Here is a 24,602-nt window from a genome sequence, read left to right on the forward strand (position 1 = left end):
ATACACAGGCACCAAGCAGCCCGGGGGGTGGGGAGGGATGCTTGCATTGTCGCCATGGTGACAGCACCTACTCCAGCTGCTCCAGGCCTCTGGACAGTGTGAGAAGGCGGAAAGGCGGCTCCGGGTTGGAGAAAGGCAGCTCTGGCCAGAGCAAAGGTGGTGCTGGCAGCCAGGGGAAGGAAGGCCCATTCTTGCACGAATCTCTGTGCATCAGGCCTCTAATTGTTGATATAATAGCTTTGAATTAGTAACTAAATGCTGTTCTTTTTATTCTTTTTACTTAATGTAGTTCGATTGGTCCCCAAATGTCCCAGATTTGAGCAGTGCAGGGATGACCTTGTCCTGCAGCCAAATGTTTACTTGCCCCCTGCTCACCTCGAAATGCCATTTTGTTGTAGATAGAGGATTTAGAAGGTCACAGAGGAGGGGCCGACTTAAGATGTAAACACGAGAGGGGATTACAATGAAGGATCACCTTACTGGAGTGACCTGAGTCTTCAGAACCTGAGCAGTGCACAGTCCTACAGGTCAACTCACCATCTTATTGAATTTAGTTGCCGGTGTCGTTTTTAGCACCATTAGTGCTAAAACACTATGGTATTCCTACTCCTGCTAACATAAAGAATTGAGATTTGCCAGTTCTTAAGAGGTTCTAGGCAATAGCCTAGAATAAAATAAAACAGAATAGTATAAGCCTCTCAAGCTTCAATTTGATTTTTTTTTTTCTTATTCCTAAACCTCTGTGTTGTATTCTTGAAGCACAGTTTTTATATGGGTCTCCCGAACTTAACCTTTCATTACTGCATCCAGCCTGTAGACTTAACGGATGCTAAAGCCCCATCTAGTACTTGGTCCATGCACATTGCACTATCCGGAGCACCCCTACACAGCCAAGCTACACAAAGCAAACATCCTACTGGGTATGTCCTTGGGGGGCCTTTTTGCTGCTTGCAGCCATTTTATTTTCCATCAATTCACCGTCCTTTGGTCAGGTGCTGCTGGGAAGCCAGACTTGATTAGTCACGATCTTCCTGCTCCCCTATCTGTGGGAACTCAATCCTCTTTTGGCCCATTTTCTCATTTATTTTAAAAATATTTTGCCCTAGAGAACCTGGTTTAATGAGCACTCTGGCACTTATGGGCTGTCCTTTGGGATATGTTTAATAAATACTTGATACTTACAATGTTGATAATTATGACAATTTAAGTGATGTGCCAAACAGCTGGGAAAATATAAATTTGGCTCCAAGAGGGGAGAGCAATGCAGGTGATAACTATAAGTCTACAGACACAATCTATAATAATAAAAATGTAATATGCTAATTAGACCACACAGCCAAATGACCTGGACGAAGCTGGGACTGCTATGGTCGAGCCCCTTGCATGAATTTCATGTGTGGGGCCTCTAGTTAGTTAATAAAAAACCTGGGTCCCTGTGCTCAAGGACTGCCTAAACCCTCTCCCAGGTTTATGTTGTCTAGTTATGGATTCAAAGTAGGTGTTTGCTTGGGATTAGGAAAAAGAATTATATTTACTTAATTGTTCCTGATATCTGGCCCGCCCTAGAGCTTTGGGCGATTTGGGGCATTTGGAGGAAGCCCTGCTGAAAGGAGCCACTGGGTCTAAAGGAGATGGTAATGGAGGCTACCCTAGAGAGAGGCTCTTTCTCCCGTTTGGTACGCCAGGGTGCAGAGGGGAAGGGCCAGGAGAAAGAAGGAGACAGAACCCACCATGCATGTTTCATGGAATACCAGGAAGATCAAATAACCCTTGAGTTGTGAGTTTGACCCCTAAGAATGGTAGATTCAGCTGGGAAGCATGGAAGTAAATTCTTTCTGGCTTGGAAGCTTCAGGAAGTAGCTTCCGACCCTTCAGAATTCTTTCCCTGGAAGGTTGCCCACCTGCTTCCTGCAGATACATGCCTCAGTTTCCCCTATGGTCTGCCACAGCCTCTTTCCTTGCCCTGCACAATTTCTTTTTCAGATTAAAAAAAAAATAAAATGAAATACTATATATTTAGAGAATGTATCTAATTGAATGTGTGGCTTATTTTATTATTATTATTAATTAATTAACTAATTAATTAATTTTTTAGAAAGTGTGCAAATACTGTTTAATACATATGGTGCTTCTACTACTTTCTATAAATATTTAGTTGTTTGATCTTGGGTAAGTCATGCCTCATTGTAACACTTGAACAGTTAGAGAATCTGATTCGACTCATTTTTAACTCAATATTTTCCTGACACATTCCATATTTTTTAGCATTGTCCATACTGTGTACATTTATATACTGCCAGGAAGCTAAATCCACTTGTAAAGTGTACTGCAGAATAAAAAACACTTAGGCATTTATATGTTACAAACATTTAAACAATTCAATGTAGAGATTTATACATAGGCTTTCTAAGTAGGAAGATAGAGACAATTGAATTAGTACATAAAGCTTTTATTTCAAGTTTCCCCCCTTCCAAGCAAGCTTCATTTACACATTCTAATACTGTACAAAATTTACATCCTCTGTGACTTAATTCTTTATTTCCCACTAATAACTTGTGTCCTTCTGAAGTACAGAAAGCTTTATTTATTGTCCTCATAAATGCTTTTTATTTATTTTAGTCAGAAATAAAACATAAATGAAGAACACGTGTAAGGAAAGCACACATCCGCATATAAACTGTGACATTCAGACGGGGGTGGTGACAGGTGACTGCGAAAGGTTCGGAGCAGACCTAGTTCTCTTTAGGGCGTCAGCTGGGACTTTCCCACAGGGCACTGTACCTTTTCTTGCTTTCTATATATTCAGATGCTTTCAAGGAAAAGGACACGAAGGCTGATTGCACTGATATATTTATATATATTTTACAACGGATCCTTTGGATCTGAACATACAAATAAATACAAAAACAACGAAGATTGCACTTGACTGTAGAGGCGCAGCAGATTCCGGTACACCTGTCTGCCTGGGTGTGTCCGCGGGGAGAGCTCAGCGCCTGGCCGTTTCCGTCCGTGGCTTCCCAGGCTGCTGTCCTGAATGCCACACGTGCTGAGGGGCTCACAGACATCTCTGGGTGATTAAAAAAGCACTTTAGGCTTTCATTGACTCCTATCAGATGTTTTCCAGATCCAAAGAGATTGAACATCCAACTCCTGTTGCTGCCAGTTTTGTTGGTTTGACTGGCCCCATGGAGACCATCCTGCCCTCCTGCCTCCCTCCCTGGGCTCCGGAAAACACCAGCAACTGCCCGCCACGCTGAGCTCGGGCGTCTCTGCTGGTGACAAACGTGGAGGATGAGTTGAGGGAATGACCAGGGTGAGTCATGTGCTTTTCTAGAGCCAAATCTAGAGCCATTTGTAGAGCCACAGTGAGGACGAGGGGGACCTGTTTGTTAGGAGCTCCTGTGGCTCTCGTAGGTCGTGTGCTAGGGACAGAGAGACAACTGGGACTGTCGTAACAGAAGTTATTCTTTCTTTTTGCTCCTGAACTCCTGAAAGCTATCTCCCAGTTTTCCTGTGGGTTAAGTTTGGGTCAGATATGTTACCCAACAGAATACACAACATGGATGACTTGCCTGCCAATCCTACCGTTGGGAGCAAATATCGGGTGTTCACTACTGGCTTATATTCTGTAAAAAAAAATAAATAAATAAAAAGAGCAAGACTCCATGGACCGAATAGTGACATAGTGTATTTTCTTTTAATCTTTCAGACAAAATTGAGGACACAGAAACGATGACTTTGGCTAGCGTGGGGCCTCCAGGGCAGAGAGCAATTGCCATCAGAGCCAGCCTCCTCCTCTCTCATCCCCGAGGCTGGAAGGGGCAGACGGCATAGATCAGGTTCTACAGGAACAGAAGTGCTGCTCTTGAACCTGCCAGGGTTTTCTACAACCGTGTTGCCTGGGGAGTCTGTGACGGAGCCACAGGTTAGGAACACGGAATCAAGTGGCAACTCCTGGAATGCAGGGTGCGGATTTTAGTGGGTCCCATTCTGAGTCATTCATGAACACGACATCCCCAAAAACGTCAACAAAGACCACATGCAGGTAGACTACAACGCACAACACTGATGGCCCGTCTCTCGGGCGCTCGCCTGTGTGTTTCCTTCCTCCTTTGGGAAGTTCAGATCCACGGGGAGGTGTTTCTGTCCAGCTGGGACAAGTTCAAACCAGTCTGAAATGGAAGAGTCTGTCACCGCCGGGAGTGGGTGGTGATCTGAGTCATAGACACAGTATCTGCTCAGGAGCAGGTCTTTTTCCTTTTGCAACCGTTCGAATGCATCGTTCCTAGTTCTAGCCGCGATGTCACCTGTCGCCGTGTCCCGGAGCGGGGCGCTGTCTGTCACTCCGGGGCTTCCTGGCGTCATTTGTTGTAAGGGACGCAGGCGGGCAGGATGACCGGGGCGCAGGCCGGGCCTGCCAGGGGCTCTGCCACGTCTCCCTCCAGCTCCGTCCAGCTGCCTTTCTCGGGACAGTAGCAGATGGTGGACGACTTGTAGGCCCCCTGCAAGGCAGAACAGAGCACTTAGGGCGCCGGCTCGGAAGCCTGCCAGGGCAGCTCATCGATCATGGGTACCCCGGTAAGCAAAGGCCCATTCTCTGCTCTTGTTTCAAAACCTCGGCATGAAAGCAGCGGGTCTGCCACTGTTTTAATCCAATGGGGAATTTGAGGTGGACCAATTTTTAAAATCGGTTTTTATGCGTGTGTAACTAATAAGAAAAGTTAAGTACCTAGAACATCCTGGATAATCAACAAATCCCTTAAAATAATTGACCACAAAAAAAAAAAAAATAGGAATTATCCTGCTGGGTTACGTTTAAAAAATTTCACCTGAAATAGTCAAATGATTACAGTAAATTGGATTTTAGATCGTTGCTCACATTTCCATTTTTATGTCACCGCTGTCGAAGGGATTAGCGCCGGGATTCAGAACCGGGTTAAAATGAGCTGCAGGCGACAGCGTGCTGATCTCGTCGCACATCGACTGGTTGCTTTCAAGAGGCCACATGGGGAACACACACAGAGCGTGTTCCCTTTGTCAGCCTCCGGGGTTAGTGCCTGTGGAACATTCCCCTTCCCAGACCGAAGCAGCTTCCTTTGTGTCACAGGGAACAAACAGACAAAAGTCCCCACCAACCTCACCATCACCTCCTGAGAGGGACACCTGGTTCCAAATCCGGGGACTCCGGTGGCTAGCCACTGACACTGGCAAACAGGCACATGCACTGCTATCTAGTTATGTGTGGCAATACACATGTGCCTCCGTATAACTAATATCTTCTTAACGCTCCCCCCACAACTTCACATGACTCCCTTGTTAGAGGCAAAAAGAAGTAAACTCATATGGTTACAACCCCGAATTAATCTCACAAAACCAACACATAGAAACAGAAAAAGATGCAAAGTCATCTTTTAAAAAGTGATGGTAGACGCCTGATGTGATGTGGGTTGAATTACGGAGCCTCATGTGTTTTTGCCAAAAATAAATAACAGAAAAAATTTTTTTTTTAAAGAAGAGCTGAATTTAACTAAGCCTTTATCTCTAACTTCCAGTCTACAGGGAATAGGGACACACGATGATTTTTAAATGATGTCGGCTAGCTGTAGAATGCGCGATGGCCTATGTAATAGACCCTGTTTTCCCAGCTGGCCAGAGGCATCGAACAAGAGTGGGAGAGAGGCAAGGCTGCACCTTGTAGATGTGTAAGAGCTAGCAACTACTACACGTGAGACACCTTTTAACACAGCAATTTGAATAATACATGTTTAAAAAATGAATAGGAGAATATTCACAAGAATATTATTTTGGATATAAAGCAATTATTGTTGATTTTGTTGGGTGTGATAGGGACTGTATTTAGATAAATGAATACTTTTAAAAGGTTAAATACTGACACGTTGAGAATAAAATAATGTGATGTCTAGAATTTGCTACCAATTGCTTCAGTAAAACAATTTTGAAGGATAAATGGGGTAAGTGTGGCGAAATGTGGACAGATGTTGAAGTTGGATGGTGTGTTAATGAGGGTCCACTGGACTCTAAATGTTGGGTGCATTTGGAAATTGAATGACAAAGGGGGGAAAGTGAAGCAAAATGGCAAATGACACATCCTGCACAGAACCTGTGGATATTAAATAATGGATTTCTGTTTTCATGCCTCACTGGGCAGGAACTTTTCAGACTCTCCTATCCCAACAATTTCAACAGAACATTGATGAAGCCACTTTAGTCTGACTTTTCCTTGGAAAGCCAGAATTGCAAAGCATGGGGAAGGAGAGAACCAGAGAGCTAACCCATTTATGACACAGCTGATCAGAGAGCAAGCCAGCTCTACCGCAACCACACTGACTCCATTACTAAAGTAATTGACTGTTGGCATCTAAGCATGATACTCTTTATTATTATTACTGCTTTCTTTCTTTCTTTCTTTCTTTCTTTCTTTCTTTCTTTCTTTCTTTCTTTCTTTCTTTCTTTTAGCATGATGCTCTTAAAAGGTACATGCATGGGTGGTAACACATTTTGAGGGAAACAACCAAAGAACTTGTATGCATTTATGCATAACTGTATGCGTAACCCAAGGACACAGACAATAGGGTGGTGAAGGCATGGTGGGGGGCAGGGGTGGGAAAAAGAGGTCAGTGCGGGGAGAAGGGGGGCATATGTAATTCTTTCAACAATAAAGATGGAAAGAAAAAAGCTGAAATGAAATTTAAAAAGAAGTAAGCACAAACCAGGAGGAGGAGCAGCTCAGTGAGTACGTACCATGCTCCAGCTGTAGCCTCCCACGAGGTAAATGCTGTCGTCAAGCACTGCGCAGCCAGGGCCGCTGCGGCCCTCCAAGATGGGAGTTTGGAGAATGTTCCACTGGTCACCTTTTGGGTCATAACATTCCACCAGCATGACATCGAGGTGGGAGAAGCCTGAGGGACACAGCAGAATAGAATCACAAAAGACAAACTCTCACAGTCCACCCGAAGGCCAGGGCTCTTTTCAGAAAAGGTCTAGAGGCAGAAGCAGATAATCGGTCTTGAAGGCATGCATGCTTACATTTATGGTGAAATTAGAAGTGTCAGAAAGACCTAAAACATACAAACAGCACACAAACAACCCGACTCTGGGTATTCCAGATGGACTGAAAGTGAGGATACCTGACTAGATATCCTTGGTTGATTATATGGGGGTAGATTTTATTCGAAATGGTTTATTGAAACTTTTTAAAAAGGCTTAAACTAATAATAAAGTAAGCATTTTATAGAGTACTTTTATAAGCTAAACAACTAGCTTATTATAGCATTTTCTATAAATGAACTAATTTAATCCCATCAGTCATCCTATGAGATAGTGATACCATTATATTTATTTTATAGATGCGAAAACTGAGGGACAGAGAGAGTTAATGACTTGAGTAAGTCACATGACCATAAGTAGATAGACTGAGATTTGAATCTAAGTGAACAGGCTTTACAGTTTTATAGACTAAACTCCCTCACTTTTATAGACTAAACTATATTGCCTTTTAAAAAATATATATTTTTATTGATTTCAGAGAGTAAAGAGAGGGAGGGAGAAACATCAATGATGAAAGAAAACCATTTATCAGCCACCTCCTGCATGCCCCCTACTGGGAATCCAGCCTGCAACCCAGGAATATGCCCTGACTGAAACTAAACCATGACCTCCTGGTTCATAGGTTGATGCTCAACCACTGGGCCATGCAGGCTGGGCTATATTGCTTTTTTTTTTTTTTTTTTTTTTTAAATATATTTTATTGATTTTTCACAGAGACGAAGAGAGAGGGAGAGAGTTAGAAACATCGATGAGAGAGAATCATCGATCAGCTGCCCCTGCACATCCCCCACTAGGGATGTGCCTGCAACCAAGGTACATGCCCTTGCCCGGAATCGAACCTGGGACCCTTTAGTCCGCAGGCCGACGCTCTATCCACTGAACTAAATTGGTCTTGGCTATATTGCTTTTCTTAAATGAATCTTTAAACTTCTCAAAATGTCTAACTAATTAAAATTTGTTGTTCAGCATATTTTACCTTTTTGGCAGCCTCTCTATGTTTATAAACAGCCATGACAATGTGAACCGGTTCCATATCTACTAAGGAATCGTGGGAGGCTACAGCTGGAGCATGGTACGTCCTCATTGAGCTGCTGCTCCTCCTTTCGAGTAGGGGGCTAACTTCCACTGAAGGGCTTCTCCCGACACTTCTGATAAAGTTTCTCAGTGGCTGGGACACCACTAGGTCACAGAGAACAACTTAGGTTTTGGGACTCTATTGGATCTTTAATGTAGGCAGTCAAAAAATCCCTAGTGGGAGTTTCGTGGTCATTGAGCAAACTAAGTCTTTAATGAATTTTTTTCCTAATTAAATGTATGGTATGGATATTTGCTAGCTGACCATTCTAATGCACATAATATAAATACATTGACATACTGGACTCTTCAAATTAATTGACAAGGTAGGCCAAAAAGTAGAATAATTTTCATTCTTGAAAAGGCTGACAGAGTATTTCAAGCTACCAATTTTTTACATAAAAGAAATCACATAGATTTGGGAACAGAGTAATGTGCTTACAGCAACTCAGTGGCATATTTTCTTTCCTTTACCATTAAGATAATTGGTGACAGTTTTTGAAGCATACATACTGGGAATGAAGGTTTGGGCAAATTCCTGGTTCTAAAACCCTAGAGGCATCGTATGAGAATGTGTGTGCCTTCTCTGTACTAAGTAAATTTATAGACTCTAATCCTCACAACTACCAAAGAAAGGATCACTATCCCATTTACAGATGTGAGGGAGAGTGTCTTACACAACTGTCAGTGCACAACTGGAATTCAAATCTAAGTTTAGATGCAACTTCCACACCCTTTCCTCTAAGCCACAGGCCTCCCTGAGCCAGCCTAATTTGATGTGCGTGCGTGTGCTATTTTTCATTTAAGTTGTCATTACTCAAATCTTTCCTTATAAGTATAAAACATACTTATATTAAGTATAAACATAAATATGAAAAGTTCCTAAAAGAAGAATTCTTGTGCAAAGAAATTAGTAGAAATCAAGTTTTAATGCAGGCAACTACTGAGTTAATATAAAACGCATGGATGTATGGGCCAGGGAGTGTGTGCTGACATGAAGGAGTGCCAACAAAGCAGAAAAATGAAGGGGGAGCGTAGCAGCAGTAATAACAATCCTCCTCCATCGGGAGACCGCAGCAGAGATCAGGAAATGACACTTCTGATTCAATATGAACTTGGATATATTCACATTAAAGTTATACTTGTCTGGTCTTTATTATCTTTAGGGGTAAATATGTATGTAGAAAAATAGAAAAAGTCTATGTCTAAGCCATTTTTAAAAAGCTGTCTATCTAATTGAAACCTAAGTGCTCAGATGGGCCTTATCTACCAGACCCAGATGGCCTCGTTCTCATTTCGTTCAGTTTCAAGGATCAGTTTCTTAATTTTCAGAAGAGGAAACTGAGGCCCAAAGCAATAGCAATCTTAATAGTATTCATCTCTCTGCTTTCCTATCAAGTTCAATGTCATAGAACTGCACATAAAGTTACATATGTGCGCATACACTACAAAATACGTAGTCATGCACTCATGTGGAGGAGGAGAGGAACCAAGAAATGGCTCTAAAAATGCTGTGCTTTAAGCAGGTGCTTTTATTAAAAAAAAAAAATAAATTTTAAAAAAAGCAAATAGGAAAACTTTGAGAATTATAGATGGGCCTTAAAAGAGATAATTCTAAATTTAAATTTAGACATGAAATTCTAAGTGTTTTCCTTAAGAAAAATCACATACTAGCTTTTTTGCACAGCTATGACTAAAGTTTTTATGATTACTAGAGAAAACAATTTTGTGGACAAAATCCATTACTATAACTTTGTTGATAAGGTATAATTTATTTTTACTGAATTCATTGTTACAACACATGTTTGTGCTTTTTCAGTTATTAATGCTTTCATTTTTAAATTTTCTGTAGACATTATTATTCATTTCCTTAATATGTGTGGTAAATTAAAAATAATCCTATCTTGTACAGGAGCCAAAATAGATGCTTGCCCAGTGCTACTGGTAAATGAACTATGTTTATCTGATGAGACACCCTCCCCACCCCCGCTTAGCGAGAAACGTGAAATGCAAATGTTATTGTGATTTCTTAAAAAAAGACCTTTCAAATGGTTTCCTCCAATTGCATACAAGCGATCATTCATGACAGCCAACGTGTGGATGGCGCGCTTTGTGTTCATGTCTTGTTTGCGAGCCCAGACGTCCATCACAGGGTCATAGCAATATAGCCACGGGACGTATTCTCCATTGTGTACGCCCCCTGTGAATTAAACACATATACACCCGTCAGGAAAGTGCCTGGGAACTGAACTTGGCAGCAGGAAGTGGGGGGAGGACTTGCCTGAAATGTAGATTTTCCCATTGTGCACTGCTCCTGCGTGAGCTGCCAGAGGCTGTGGCAGAGAGGACACATAACGCCATTCGTTTGTTTCCAGGTTGTAGCACTCCACGCTGGACAAATAGCCGGTTTCATTCCTCCCACCAATAACGTATAAATGTTTGTCCAGCCGACACGCGTAGAAACTGGCTCTTCTACGATGGAAACAACAACCCACCGTAAATCACACAAGGAGCCCAGGGGGTCGGGAAAAGGAGGTGCATTCAGCTTCAGAAAGGGTTGTAATCCTTTGGAAACCACACAGATAGCAACCTTCTCGATCCGAGACCTTCCACAGGGACCACATGCATGGCCATTCCCATGAACATTTCTGATATGAAAGTAACAGCAGAGGGGCAATTCACTAACTCTTTGTTGGAGCCCTTTTTATCTTACTTCAGACACTGGGAAAAGTGTTCCCTGATGTTTGGGGGATTTCGTACCCTGGAAGGATATCACAGCTCAGTAAGACAAAGTGAAAAATGAGGTAGATAATATAACAATAATAAATTATCTTGACATTCACTTTCTTTATGGTCCTTCAAGGGTCATTGTTCCCAATTTATAAGAGAACTACATCATCAAAATTTTTCTTCAATTATCATTTTTTTCTCTCCCCCCCCCCCCCCCCATCCAGTACTATGGCAAATAGAGAAACTTTTGTGAACTGAATGTAGTGTCGAAAAGTTGCTGTTATATAACCCATTGCAGGAATTATATCTGTAATATTTGGTGTTGATTCTTACAAAGCTATGGGATATGCTTTAGTCTCTTTTCTAGAGAGCCTCTATTAGTGTGTCTCATTATGTCACCAAAAGCATAAGATGCAAGCTGTGTCAAAAGGATTGGAGACAAAAGGACCCATGGGAGGCAGACCATAATCTAGGAATGAGGTGTTAAAGGTGTAAATCAGAATTTTAGTAGAAGACATGAACAAGGGTGAAAAAAAAAAGGTATTTTAAAGAAAGATGCAAGACTTGGTAACTAATATGATATGAGAGCCGCCCACCTGGTGTGGCTCAGTGGTGGAGCATCGACCTATGAACCAGGAGGTTACAGTTCGATTCCCAGATAGGGTACATACCAGGGTTGTGGGCTCCATTCCTCAGTAGGGGTGTGCAGGAGGCAGCCAGTCAATGATTCTCTCTTCAATGATGCTTCTACCTTTCTCTCCCTCTCCCTTCCTCTCTGAAATAAATACAAATATATTTTTTTAAAAAGATATGAGGACTGAGGGGGAATAAAGATTAGGAAAACTCAATTGAAATCCTTGATCCTTTGCTTCTTTTTCTCACTGATGCTTCTAGAATTATCTATAATAATAAAAGCATAATATGTTAATTAGACTAGAAGTCTTTCCGGATGACCTTCCAAACGAAGCTGGGGTTGCGAGGGAAGCCCAGGTCCCAGGTGCCAGAGGGAAGCTGGTGCCAGCAGCCAGGGGAAGAAAGGCCTGCTCTTGCACAAATTTCGTGCATCAGGCCTCTAGTATCTTCAGAAGGATAACAGGTGGTCCCATTTTGACAAAGTACAATTGTCAAATGCCGAGCCTCTTAGAGAGAGTATAATTTATGTGTGATGAATTATGATCTTCATAAAAAATTGATGCTAAGCCTCTTGGGCAATGTCAACAGGAAGATGAGAAGTCCCAGAAGTTTTTATCAGGTACACCTATAAGATTTGGAGATTTTCCAAGTTCTGTTTACAAAGAGCCCAAACCTCTTTGTAGCATCTTGATGAAAGGTTTGGTCTCTGGAATAAGATTGCCTGGCTCTACAACTTACTGGATGTGTGGCCTTTGACACATTACTTAACCCCTCTCAGACTTAGATCTGTAACGTGGAGTTGATGATGATACCTTTCTTATGCTTTATTTGCAAGTACACATGTAAAATGCTCATTACAGTGCCCAGTGTGTGGTTCATGCTCAGGGCCCATCAGTCAATATTACCTGAATATATTTCTCAAAATCAGCCATCAAGATGTGTGAAGGTTCCTCAAAAAATAAAAAATGGAACTGCCTTATGACCCAGTGATTCTACTTCTGGGTATATATCTGAAGAAACCCTAAACACTAATTTAAAAGAATGTTTGCACCCTTATGTTTATTTGCAGCATTATTTACAATAGGTAAGATCTGGAAGCAACCCAAGTCCCCATCAATAGAAGAGTGGATAAAAAAGCTGTGGTACATGTACCACGGAATATTATTTGGCCATTAAAAATAATAAAATCTTACCATTTGCAACAGCATGGATGGACCTAGAAGGTATTATGCTAAGGGAAATGAGTCAGACAGAGGAAGACAAATACCAAGTGAATTCAGTTATATGTGGAATCTAAAGAACAAAATAAACAAACAAAATAGAACAGACTGGCAGCTGTAAGAGGTGAGGGGGGTTGAAGGACTGGGTGAAAAAGATGAAGGGATTAAGTATTAATTGGTAGTTATAAAATAGTCACCAAGATGTAAAGCAGAAGGAATATGCACAACAATATTGTAATAACTATGTATGGTGGCAGGTGGTTACTTGAAATATTAGGGATGACATTTTGTAACGTATATGATTTCCTAAATGCTATTCTGTATACCTGAAACCAATGCAAAATAATGTTAAATATAATTGAAAAATAAAATTTTAAAATATTTGCATATATATTTTTCTCACACAGGGGTGAGGCAAAAGTAGGTTTACAGTATCCACTTTTGTTGCTCATTGGTTAAATTATCATCCATCATTACCTAAAAGATAAATCATAAGTAAGGATATGAAATAATAATAAAACAAATACAAGTAAACAATACAATAATAAATAATAATATAAATCCTGTTTTGCTTTCTCACAACTGTAAACCTTCTTTTGCCCACCCCTACATTTTAAGTGACAACTAAATTCTTTATTTGTATAGATGACTTATTACCATATAGGTATGATAAATGCTATATATGGTGATGTATTCAGTTTTATTTTATTTCCAGCTTTATTGAAGTATAATTGACAAATAAAATTATAACATATATAAAATGTAAAATGTGATGATTTAATACATGCATACATTGTAAAAGGATATCTACTATGAAGTTAATTAACACATCTATCACCTGACATGGTTACCCTCTATTTTTATTTTATGAGAACACTTAAGATCTACTCCCTTAGCAAATTTCAAGCGTATAACCCACTATTCACTATAGTCAGCAGACATCAGATCCTCAGAACTTATTCATCTCACTACTAAAATTGTGTACCCTTCAACCGACCACTCCCCCTCAGCCCCCGGGCAATCACCATTCTAGTCTGTTCCGTTAAGCTCAACATTTTTAAGATTCCACATATAAGTGACATCATACAGTGTTTGTCTTTCTCCCTCTGGCTTGTTTCACTCAGCATAATGACTTACTGTTTCAAATGGCAGGATTTCCTTCAATTCTATGGCTGAATAATATTCTATTTTATGCATACACCTTGTTTTCTTTACCCACTTCTCTGTGGGTAAAGACATCTTAGCTATAGTGAATAATGCTACATCTTAGCTATAGTGAATAATGCTACAATGAACATGGGAGTACAGAAATCTCTTCAAGATACTGACTTTGGTTCCTTCGGACATTTGTACAGAAGTGGGATTGTGGGATCATATGGTTCGGCTATTCTTCACAGTCCCAAAGTAGTATTTTGGCTATATTTGTTGTTTTTTTTTCCTATATATATATATATTTTTAAAATATATTTTATTGATTTTTTACAGAGAGGAAGGGAGAGATATAGAGAGCTAGAAACGTCGATGAGAGAGAAACATCGACCAGCTGCCTCTTGCACACCCCCTACTGGGGATGTGCCTGCAACCCAGGTACATACCCTTGGCCGGAATCGAACCCGGACCTTTCAGTCCGCAGACCGACGCTCTACCACTGAGCCAAAACGGTTTCAGCTTTCCTATATTTTTCTTGATACTTAAAAAAAAAACACATACGTGCTGAGGAAAATTCAGGAGGAGGATGAACAACAATGATGGAAAAAGGAGGCAGGAACCTGTAGGGAGGAGAATGAAGAGCAGGAGGGACAGATTTCACAAAGTAATGGTGGTTAACCTGGGCTGTGTTAACCTGAGGAGTCCAGGAAGCTCTTTTGAAATTGTTCTAAAATGTGTTTTGCGTATGTGCATTTTTGGGGAAGAATATGGAGAAAGGTTTTGGAGGAAGATTGAATCGTATTTTCAAAGGAACACAAACCTAAAAAAACTAGAGTTTTCTGGGATAGAGGAGTAAAAACTCATTGAAGTATAAAATTAGGTTTAAAAACAATTACAAAATTAAGTGCATCTAGGTGGGGATGTGGTTGGTCAAAGGGTACCCAGTTTCAGTTCTAAGATGAATCTTTTCATGTCTCTGGCCAGATTTCTACTGCTCTCTTATGAAATAGGATAAGTCAAGATGATTTTACCGGTGATTTTACCTCCTCAGTTAAAACGGTTCATTGAGAAGACTGACACATGTCTATAAAAATGAGGACATTGATATATCTTTGCACCATTGAAACAGCATAGACCAGGGTTCCTTCCCAGATGAGCCTGTTACAGGTCTTGGAGCCTCTGAAATAGTTAGTTTACTAATTTCACTACTCTGCCATTTAAAAGGAATTTGGACGCTGTGGGCAGTAAGGTGGTGAGTTCTTCTATGCACTATACTAGTATGTTGGTCTAAGAAAAAATGCCCATCATCATGACAAGTAGGCAAACGCTCCATGCAAGCGCTGGTAGTGGAGCATACTCGGAAGATCCCTCTTTGGGAGCGTGATCTCCTTTTATCGTCTACATTTCAAAGTTCTCGCTCCCCTTTCCTTCTCCACGGAGGCCCTGAGCAGCCTGCCAGGACTGGCTCTTTCAGCTGAGGTGTTCCTGATTGGATGCTCCGTGTGTACTCCTGGCTTCATCCACACAGTGTCACTTTAGGATCTAAATGGGAAACGACAGCCCACAGGTTTCCCTCCCTGGCGAAAAGTGCGTATTCCTGTAGCATTTCCGGCAGCGAGGACGCAGAGTCTCTGACTCCATCCCTTGCGTGCCCAGAGTCAGCCTTCACGACACGGGTCACAGACACACTGGGTCAGGGCCTGCCAGCCACTGTGAGCTTTTGCTCCAGGTGCAAATCTGCCTCCTGGGTGTGCTCCCTGCCCTGCCTCTGCACACCTGGCATGGGTGATTTAGCTCTTTTTGGAAAAGTTAGGATGATTAAAGATTCCTTAGTGGGATTACAGTATATTTTGAATTGATCATCTCTCCCCGCTACAAGATCCTCCTTACTCCATCGCCACAGCTAATGCTCAAAGGATTGAGATAAGTTACAAAGGACGACGGTAACATTTACAAACATGCATCAAATCCCGAATATTGTACTGGTTTTCCTCTGTCCTTCTGACCCTCGGGGCGGTCAGTTTATATCTACAGCCTGAGACGGAATAATCACAACCTCATCTCAGCTTGCATTTTTTAATTTCATCATCAGCTTAAAGCAACAATAGATTTTCAAACAGAATATTGTCTCTTGTAAGGCTTCCAGAAACAGAGTTAAATTTGGGAAATTTCTGATGTATTTGCTTCTAAATTTCACTTGCTCTGTGAAACACATGCTTTGTTTCTGTTCTCCAAACTGGCTTTTTCTTTTTCTTCCCATCAATCATGACAAGTATGCAAACCCTCTATTCAATATTCTGTTTGAAAATCTATTGCTGCTTTGGTGGTGGGACTCCCTCTCTCTCCCCTCCTCCCACTAGCTAGGGAATAAGATCTCCATAAGAATAGTACCTAAAATGTCTATTTTTATTAAAAAAACAAAACAAAACAAAACAAAAAAAACTTAAAGCCACCAAAGTGTTTCAATTGAGTCAAGTTTTCATATTTTGCCCTCATCTTTTCTGAAGAACCAAATCCCAAATCCGAGACCAAAACAACCCATCTGCACGACATTTAAATTTATACTTTTGTTTAACCATTTCCGTCAGGAAATTCACAGGCAGCAGGCATGCAGTCCAGGAGCGGACCTGTGGTGGAGAAGGCCTGACTGAGGCTGTGTGCCCATTTCCCCAGGGACATGGGTGGCATTCTGCATTGGGTCATACTCTTCTGGATGCGCTAATGAGGTAAGCTGGCCTAGGCATCCAGTCCCGCCAGCCCTGTGATTCAGAGAATGGGTTACCCCAGAGTGTTTTCGGACTCGTTTCTATTCTTCTCAGCTCGTTTGGCAACTTAATTAGCAGTCTGGTGGCAGCTAACAGAGTGGGGTGGCCTGGGAAACTTCTGGTGGGTGGTTTGATTCATGATCTATACAATGCGAATGAACTCACTCCAACCTTCAAGGAAATTCTCTTCTGATGTGTAGCCTGTGTCTCTCGTATGTTCTGGTTTTCTCCCTCTTTGTTTAATCACCAATTAGAACATGCGGATAAGTGGCCGTTCTTGCTATTCTGAGTGGCAGCGAAGACAGAAACATCTCCCTGTCAGTTGTGGGCAGCTGCCCGGGTCAGCCAACCCATAGGAGACGCGGAGCTGGAAGACAGACGGGGCATCCGTGGGCGCTGCCTGTGTCCCTCCGCTTGGCCAGGAGCTCTCTATTTGCTCTGTCGAGTTGATTGTTCTCGATGTAAAAAAAAAACACAACAACCCTCTTACCAGGGACCTGACATGATGTACCATAATGACTCGGGGAGAAACGTTAGACCGTCCATCCTGTCATCGGCGGCTGGCGGGCGCCGACGGACCGTGGAGGGCCCTTTTATCAGGTCAATGAGCTGCTCAGAATCGTCTTCGTCGGACCCCGCCAGGAGAGGCCAGAGTGCCTCCGAGGAAGTCATTATCGAGGATCAAGTAAACAATGCACATTTGAAAAAATTACTAATTAGGTTTTTGCAGCAACACTTCTCATCCCGAGGGGCTCCACGGCGAGATAATTGACCGCGACGTGAGTGATGCCTCCCGAAGCCGCGGCGTGAAGGTTAACGATCGTGGCGCCCAGCCCCCAGCGAAGGGGACCGGGGTGGGGAGATGCTGACATCTCAAATACGGTCTTGATGCTCACTTTAAAAATGTGGCTTCAGTGAGACTTTTTTTGAATGGTGTGGATGAAAGGGTGAAGTGAAGGGGCAATGATAACAGCAACCAGGAGAGAAGCCCCACGTGTGAGACACAAGAAGAAAGACCCCCGGAGGCTTTTACCAGCATGTGCCCCGGCATAGGGACCGGAAGGCTGAGCGGCATGGCAGGGCATCAGCTGGCTTAGAGTCATCTGTGGACGTACCTTTCGATTAGACGTTCCTAAACGTGTCTGAGATCCTTTCCACATAATGTGCCTCGTTATTTTCAGTGTGTAGCCCTTAGTCTCTTATAAGAAAGTCTTAACATGTGTACGTGGGATAGAAAGTAAGTTTCTTTATAGTCTTACTGTAGTAATTTTTTAATGAATGGCATAATCTGAAAGTTCCTTTTAAAAAAAAAAATCCTCACCCAAGAATATTTGTTTATTGATTTTTAGAGAAAGTGGAAGAGAGAGGGAAAGACAGAGAGAAATATTGATGTGAGAGAAACAAACACATCGATTGATTGCCTCCTGCAAGAGCCCTGACCAGGGCCCGGGCTAGGGAGGAGCCTGCAACCGAGGTTCATGCCTTAGACGGGAATTGAACCTGGGACCCTTTGGTCCGCAGGCCTATGCTCTATGCATTGAGCCAAACCGGCTAGGCCTGAAAATTTCTTTTTAACTTGGAATATATGATTAAGGATCTAACGTGATCTCAGTGCAATCTGATTGACTGCTAAAAAAAAAAAAAGGAACCGTTTGAAACGTCATGAAAGAAATAAGAAATTATTCCTTAAATAATTCAATCGAGAAAATAGGTTGTTGATTCTTGTTACAATTAGACTGAGGAATTTGCTCAAGAGGATGTGGAAATGTTATTTGAAAAGAACCAAGTGCGGAAAATTTAGCTTGCGAACTTGCATAGGCGCACTGAGTCACGGCCTCATGCCTAAGGGACAGCCAGGAGAGCCCCGGAGGTGCAAGTGGAGTTGTCATTCATGTCCTCTGGCTCGAGGAGAACTGGGCGAGATAAACACGGTATATAAAAAACGAGAGGACACCTCACAAAACTGTTTAGTTCAAAGCTAACAAGTGACAGGCTCTTGAATGTATGATGGAAAGACAGTTGAGGAGGCAAATGGGAAGGACTTGAATCAGTGAGACTTGAACAGTTTAATATTGAAATCTGAGCATCAAAACGCACATCACTGTAAACACGATGTTTTATATTTCCATTAGGATTTAAATATATCACAGCCACCGAAACCAGTTTGGCTCAGTGGACAGAGCATCCGTCTGCGGACTGCAAGGTCCCAGGTTCGATTCCGGTCAAGGGCATGTACATTGGTTGTGGGCACATCCCCCGGTGGGGGGTGTGCAGGAGGCAGCTGGTCAATATTTCTCTCTCATCGATGTTTCTAGCTCTCTGTCCCTCTCCCTTCCTCTCTGTGGAAAATCAATAAAATATATTTAAAATAAATAAATATATCACAGCCCAGGAGAGTGGGGCAGCCAGTGAGAGTGGAGCTCTGCTTGCCTCAAAGCCAATGCAATGTGGGAAAGGAAGGACAGTCATAAAACTGTTTTTCTTCCTATGTGAGGATAAATCATTGACTTGATTATTTTTCTCCACTGAGTTGCTAAGGCAGCTCATCCACATTGGCCGGCCCAAGGTTTGTATGTTGCCTCATCTACCTTTCCCTGTTCCCCTGAGCATGCCTCACCCGGGCAGGCCTTTCACACCCAGACCTCCTGTGCAGCCGCCACGGCATTTCCAACATGAGAAACACTTACCTCTCTTGCATGGGTGGGAGCTGAATCCAGCTATTAAAGCGGGGGTCGTATCGACTGACAAAATTGGTACTGTGTTTTCCTGCAAAATACACACAAAACTTGGATTCATTCCACTGTGGTTTTCTACATTTAACAGTATTTTATAAGACAGCTCTGCTCTCAGGCTTAACAAACAGATGCACGAAGCAGAGGGACTACCTAACAGGGTTTGGGAAGTGGAGTCAGTAGGAGAAAAAACGAGCCACCTCCGATGGTTTTCCCTTTTCCTCCCTTTTTGCTCCCCTTTTAATGAGTTCTGATAAAAATAAATAAACCCTAATAATGAGAGCAAATATGTTTGTCAAACCAGTTTCATCCCAAAGTTAGGCTAAAACACTCTAGGCTTTGGTGTTTTTATGCTTTAAAAACAGGGAGTTATCGCTTATAAAGCATCAGTTCCAAGACTGCCCTGTGTGGTATCTCCGGCTAGAGATTTTTTTTTTTCCTTCCTTTTTTTCTTCTTTAAATGACCCCAGAATTCCAGGAGTGGGAGAACCTCTCTCCCTGTGGAAATAGTAGCAATCGCCACAATACGAGGTTTAAAGAAGTCAGTTTTAATCTATACGTTGTGTGTGTGTGTGTGTGTGTGTGTGTTTGAGGGAAGCACAGTTGCTGTGCCCTCTCGCAGGTACACGGGCTGAATGGGGAACATGAACCCTTGGAGCGGGTTAACCAGCTTATCCCCTCTGCTGAACCCAATAAGCTCAGCAATGCCTCTGAGGTATTAACATTATTCTTATTTTACACACAGATTGTCGCCAGGAAATGGAAGCAAAGGAGTGTATTCCATTTTCTGAGGAGCACCTGAAATGACAATCACCTGAGATGCATGTGCATGTATGTGTGCCTGTGTGCATGCATGCATGTACATGCATGTTTCCACATAGGCATGTATACAAAACCCAATTACTAACTGCAGTTATCTATTGAGTACTTATTATGTGTCTTTTGTGTTAGATTCTGAGGATATAATGGGGGGGAAAAGGCCAAGTTTCTATTTTGGTAAATGAATAAACTAATATAGACTATATCATCAAGTAGATGAAGACGGAGATTGGTAGAGGGGAGGCCAGCTTAGGTAGAACGTCACAGATGCCTTTTGCAAGCCATGCAGATATGTGCAGCGTGAGCCTCTCAGGCCGTGGGGTATGGAGCAGAAACTCCTGGGCTGCTCATGAATTCAAACCCAGCAGGAACGCTGGAACGACAGGGACAGGAGTCGGAGGGGTGTCAAGGCCCAGAGCAGTGTGCTTTGTGGACTGGGGTAGGAGTCCATAAAGAATGAAGACAGGCCTGTGGGGGAATTGAGTAAGCAAGGAATAGGGCCTAAGGTGTCTCTTACAAAGACTACTCTGGCTGCTGCGTGAAGAACAGACTGTAGAGGCGCCGCTCTTGAAGCAGCAGAGCTATCAATAGGCCATTGAAGGAAGGTTCAGGCAGTGAGACGTGGTCAGGTTTGGGATCTACTGCATGGAAACGGCCAATACAATTTTCTGATTGTTAGTTTGAGGGTTTGAGATAAAGAGGAGATAATGAAGGACGGTTTCCAGGTTTTTTAGCCTGAGTAGCTGGACAGAAGGCCATGCGATTTGCTGAGGTGGGGAAAACCAGCAGGGGTAGTTTGGGGGTTGAGGAGAGAAGTCAAGGGTTCTGCTGCTTTGGACTTGACCTTGAGATCTCAAAGTGGAAGCACCTGGTAGACCACTGGCTAAATGAGGCTGTAGGTGCAAATTATGGCATTATTATTCCAGAAATATTATGTAAAGTCATCGAACAGGAGGAAACCCCTTTAGGCAGAGGGTATGACCATGGAAGGTAATACAAATCCTGGGAATTAGCCCTGGGTCAGAAGAAGGAAAACCAGCCAAGGAAAGACATTGTCAGAGAGAGGAGGAAAAGTGTGGCATTTTGGAAGCCGTGTCAAGCAGTGTTTCAGAATGAGGAGTGAGCATCGGAGAACTAACCATTCGTTTCTACCACAGGGAGGATGGTGGTGGCCTGGAGAGTTCGGCTTCCGTGGACGGGTGGGGATGGAAGCCCGAGTGGGGACCACTCCAGGAGACTAACATATGAGAAATCGGGGAAAAGAGGGTAGGAGAATGCTTTTTAGAATTGCTGCCATAAAAAGAAGATGATTAGAGCTGGAGGATATACCTCCTCAAGAAGCTTCTATTTGGTTGCTGGTGCTTCTAAGTTTGGAAGTATTGCAAAAGTGATTGAGCAAGCAAGAGGGAGTGAAGAACAGGCCTTAGATCGGGGCAGAGACAGCCATAGGAGAAAAGACAGGATACATGGGTAGCCACAGATACATGTGCATAGACTTGGTAGGAGCAAGATACAGATGTTTATCCTCGATTGCTTCTGTTGTGATTGCACTGAGAAGAGAGGCTGCACAATGAGTGAGGAGAGAGGCTGTGGAGAAAGGCATTTGAGAGAGAAGGTGTGGAGCAGTTAAGCCTGAGGGTGGGAGAGAGTGCTGATCAGGACAAATGAAACGGGAGCTGCAGCCGGGCCTTGGGTCAGGGAGTGGCTTTGACCTGGCTTTTAAAGAGAAGGTTCTGCAGACACTGCTCAGATCAGCCTGGTGCCAGTGACAGCACGTTCCCTTACAGATGCTCCGGTCAGCAGAAATCACTGGCGAGGAAGGACGGGTTAGGCAGCAATTGGGGCGCTTGCTGGGGGTATAGGGGGGGAAGCGGGAGGCTTTGTACCATCAAAGCCGTCATTTCAAAGGAAACTTGGAGGAGAGAGATGACCTATCATTTCCACTCCTGTTCTCTCAAGGCCCAGGACTGTCCCCTTTCCAGCAAGGAGAGCCGGGAACCAGCAGGCGGCAGGTCTCGGGAAGAATGTGCCCTGGCTTCGGAGAAACGCTCCCGGAGGTGGCTGGGTGGCACCCCTTTAAGACATTCCAGCGTGAACAGATGTGCCCATTCTCCATAATCTGCCTGGTGCAGATGCTGAGAGAGCATCCGAGCTAAAACAGACGCACGCGGCCCGTGTCAGCTCATCGGGATGTTCGGCGTTTTAAAGTGAAAACGTGTACCTGCCAGCTGCTCTGTGGTTTCTCGGCCATAAGCATCCCTGTTACACGGAAGGTACAGCCACAGCTCCCCCTCCGCGTGCAAGCTCCCCCCTCCTCCCCCGACCTGGTGCGTGTTCTGCCAGGCCCAGGTCCCCCTCGTGTTCGGCTCGGGAGATGTGTCAAAAGGCTTCGTGTCTCCGCGGGGAATGTCTGAAGCACCCACACCCACACCCACAGGCGGGGTGGCGGGGAGCTGTGGAAGGAGCCAGCGAAAGGTGAGCCACCTCCAATGGGTCCCCAGGAATAGAAGCTGCAAAGCAGCTCAGCGAAGGCTTTGTGAGTGCGACGGCAGATCACGCTGTGGATGGGAGGCCGTGGTGGAGACGGGGCGGGGGGGGGGGGGGAATTCTCAGCGCTGTTGCTGGCCCCTGTTCTGGGGAGGCTGGGGTCCCTGGCACCCATCGCTCGAGGGCCGGTGAGGAGAGGGGCCCAGTGCCAGCTCAGAGTCGAGCCCCAGGCAGCCTGTGATGAGCGCCCTGTGGCCATCCTCTGCCACCTCAGGCCTGACCTTCCTTCCCTGCACAGCCACCTCACTGACTCCTCCCCGGTCACTGGCACAGACACACATTTCCCACGGTTAAGATGCTGCAGCCACCAGGGCCTTTCCTGGCACACAGACTCATGGTTGTTCAGTAGTTACCATCATAAAAAAAAAAAAAAAATAGTTACCATCAGGCCCCGCCAGAGTGTCTCAGTGGTTGAACGTTGACCTAGGAGGTCACGGTTCGATTCTCGGTCATGGCACAGGCTGGGGTGTCAGGCTCCATCCCCAGTGGGAATGCAGGAGGCAGCCAACCAATGATCCTCTCTCATCATTGACGTTCCTCTCTCTCTCCCTCTCTGAAATAAACAAAAATATATCTAAAAAATAGAAAACACATTTAGTTACCATTAGGGTTCCACTGGTCCTCTCCGCCCAGCACGAACAGGAAGTTCTCCACCTCCACGACGCAGTGGTGGGCGCTGTTGTAGGGCATGACTGGAACGAAGAAGAAAACACAGATGCATGACCTTCGCCATCTTGGCCCCAGCCCGTGGCTCACGAGGCATTTGCTTCCACCAAAGGGTAGAGAACGTGAGACGAAGTCCCTGGGAAGGAGCGAGCCAGCAGCAGAGCAGGGAGCCCGCCCACCGCAGGGGCTCAGGGGGCCGTGCCCAGCCGGCAGGCCCGGCCCCTCTGGATGAGTTTTACATCAAGTTCGCCCATGAATTAATCAAGAACAGCCTGTCACTGCTGCTTGCAGGCCTTCAGCCGGCCCGCCCTGGCCTGCGGGTGGGTGGGGCTCTCGCTCTGAAGCAGGGACTGGGGCTCCCAATGGTCAGGGCGGGCTCCCTCCTGGAGGAGCTAACCCTGCACACACGTGGGGCCATTCAGAGGCCCCGCCCCCCCTCGGTTTGCCGGCAATCCCTCCGTGAAGACACTGGGGGTGCTGGGTGGCTGTCTGTCCTCCAGCACCCAGCGGGCCGGCTTTCCATACAGTGTTCAGCTTTTAAATTAAGGTCCTGCTGATTTAATGCCTCCTCCAAAGGCACACGCTCAATTTCCTGTACAATGTCATTAGCAGCACCATCACACACTGCCTAGCTCTCCGCTTAGGAACTCTTCTGGAACAAAGATAAAACCCACCGGAACATCACGGATATCCATCCGGCTCACCTCCCCGCTGCCCTGCCCCAGTGTGCGGGCTGCGGGGGGAGAGGGGGGTGGCAGCCAGGAGCCCGTGAAAGCCAGGCTTCTCGGGGTTGGTTCTCATTTACATTTTCATTTGGGAGACACACGCAACCAGAACAGGACGCCCGTGTCCCCCTGCCCGCCACCCCTTTCCCCCCCACGTGCAGCGCGGGGCTGACCTCTGCCGTGTCATCTCCCATGGTAAATGTGACCGGCCGAGCATCAGTTATCACACGCGCGGCGGCTCGGCCCGGGCGACACCCGGAGTAGAATGATGTCCTTGTTCGGCTCATCATATGGGCACCTTAAATCTAGGTGCGGGGAGAGGGAGGCGCTGTGCACGCTCGGGCAGGGAACGTATTGCCTGACACGGATCAGCAGAGCACTTAAGGAACCAGTGCGCTGGGAAATCAATATGCGCCAAGGCCAGCTCTGCCTCTGGCGCTCCCTCCAACGGGGGGAGAGGGAAAGAGAGGGCCC

The 24,602-nt window shown here is 44.4% G+C and overlaps 1 protein-coding gene across 1 annotated transcript in view; it reads right to left on the reverse strand.

The window, feature by feature from the left end:
* Positions 1–2,433: 2,433 nt before the first annotated feature.
* KLHL14 (kelch like family member 14) overlaps positions 2,434–24,602 on the reverse strand; it is an 82,695-nt gene continuing 60,526 nt past the window's right edge. Inside the window, exons 3-8 of the mRNA XM_084888718.1 lie at positions 23,340–23,429; positions 19,327–19,405; positions 10,424–10,614; positions 10,184–10,342; positions 6,763–6,920; positions 2,434–4,502 (exon numbers count right to left, since the gene is read on the reverse strand). Coding sequence (XP_084744844.1) covers positions 4,362–4,502; positions 6,763–6,920; positions 10,184–10,342; positions 10,424–10,614; positions 19,327–19,405; positions 23,340–23,429 — 818 coding nt within the window. The 3' untranslated portion in view covers positions 2,434–4,361. The remainder of the gene's footprint in view (positions 4,503–6,762; positions 6,921–10,183; positions 10,343–10,423; positions 10,615–19,326; positions 19,406–23,339; positions 23,430–24,602) is intronic.

Source organism: Pipistrellus hanaki (genome assembly GCF_964339955.1).
Source record: "Pipistrellus hanaki genome assembly, chromosome: 6".
Lineage (NCBI taxonomy): Eukaryota > Metazoa > Chordata > Mammalia > Chiroptera > Vespertilionidae > Pipistrellus > Pipistrellus hanaki.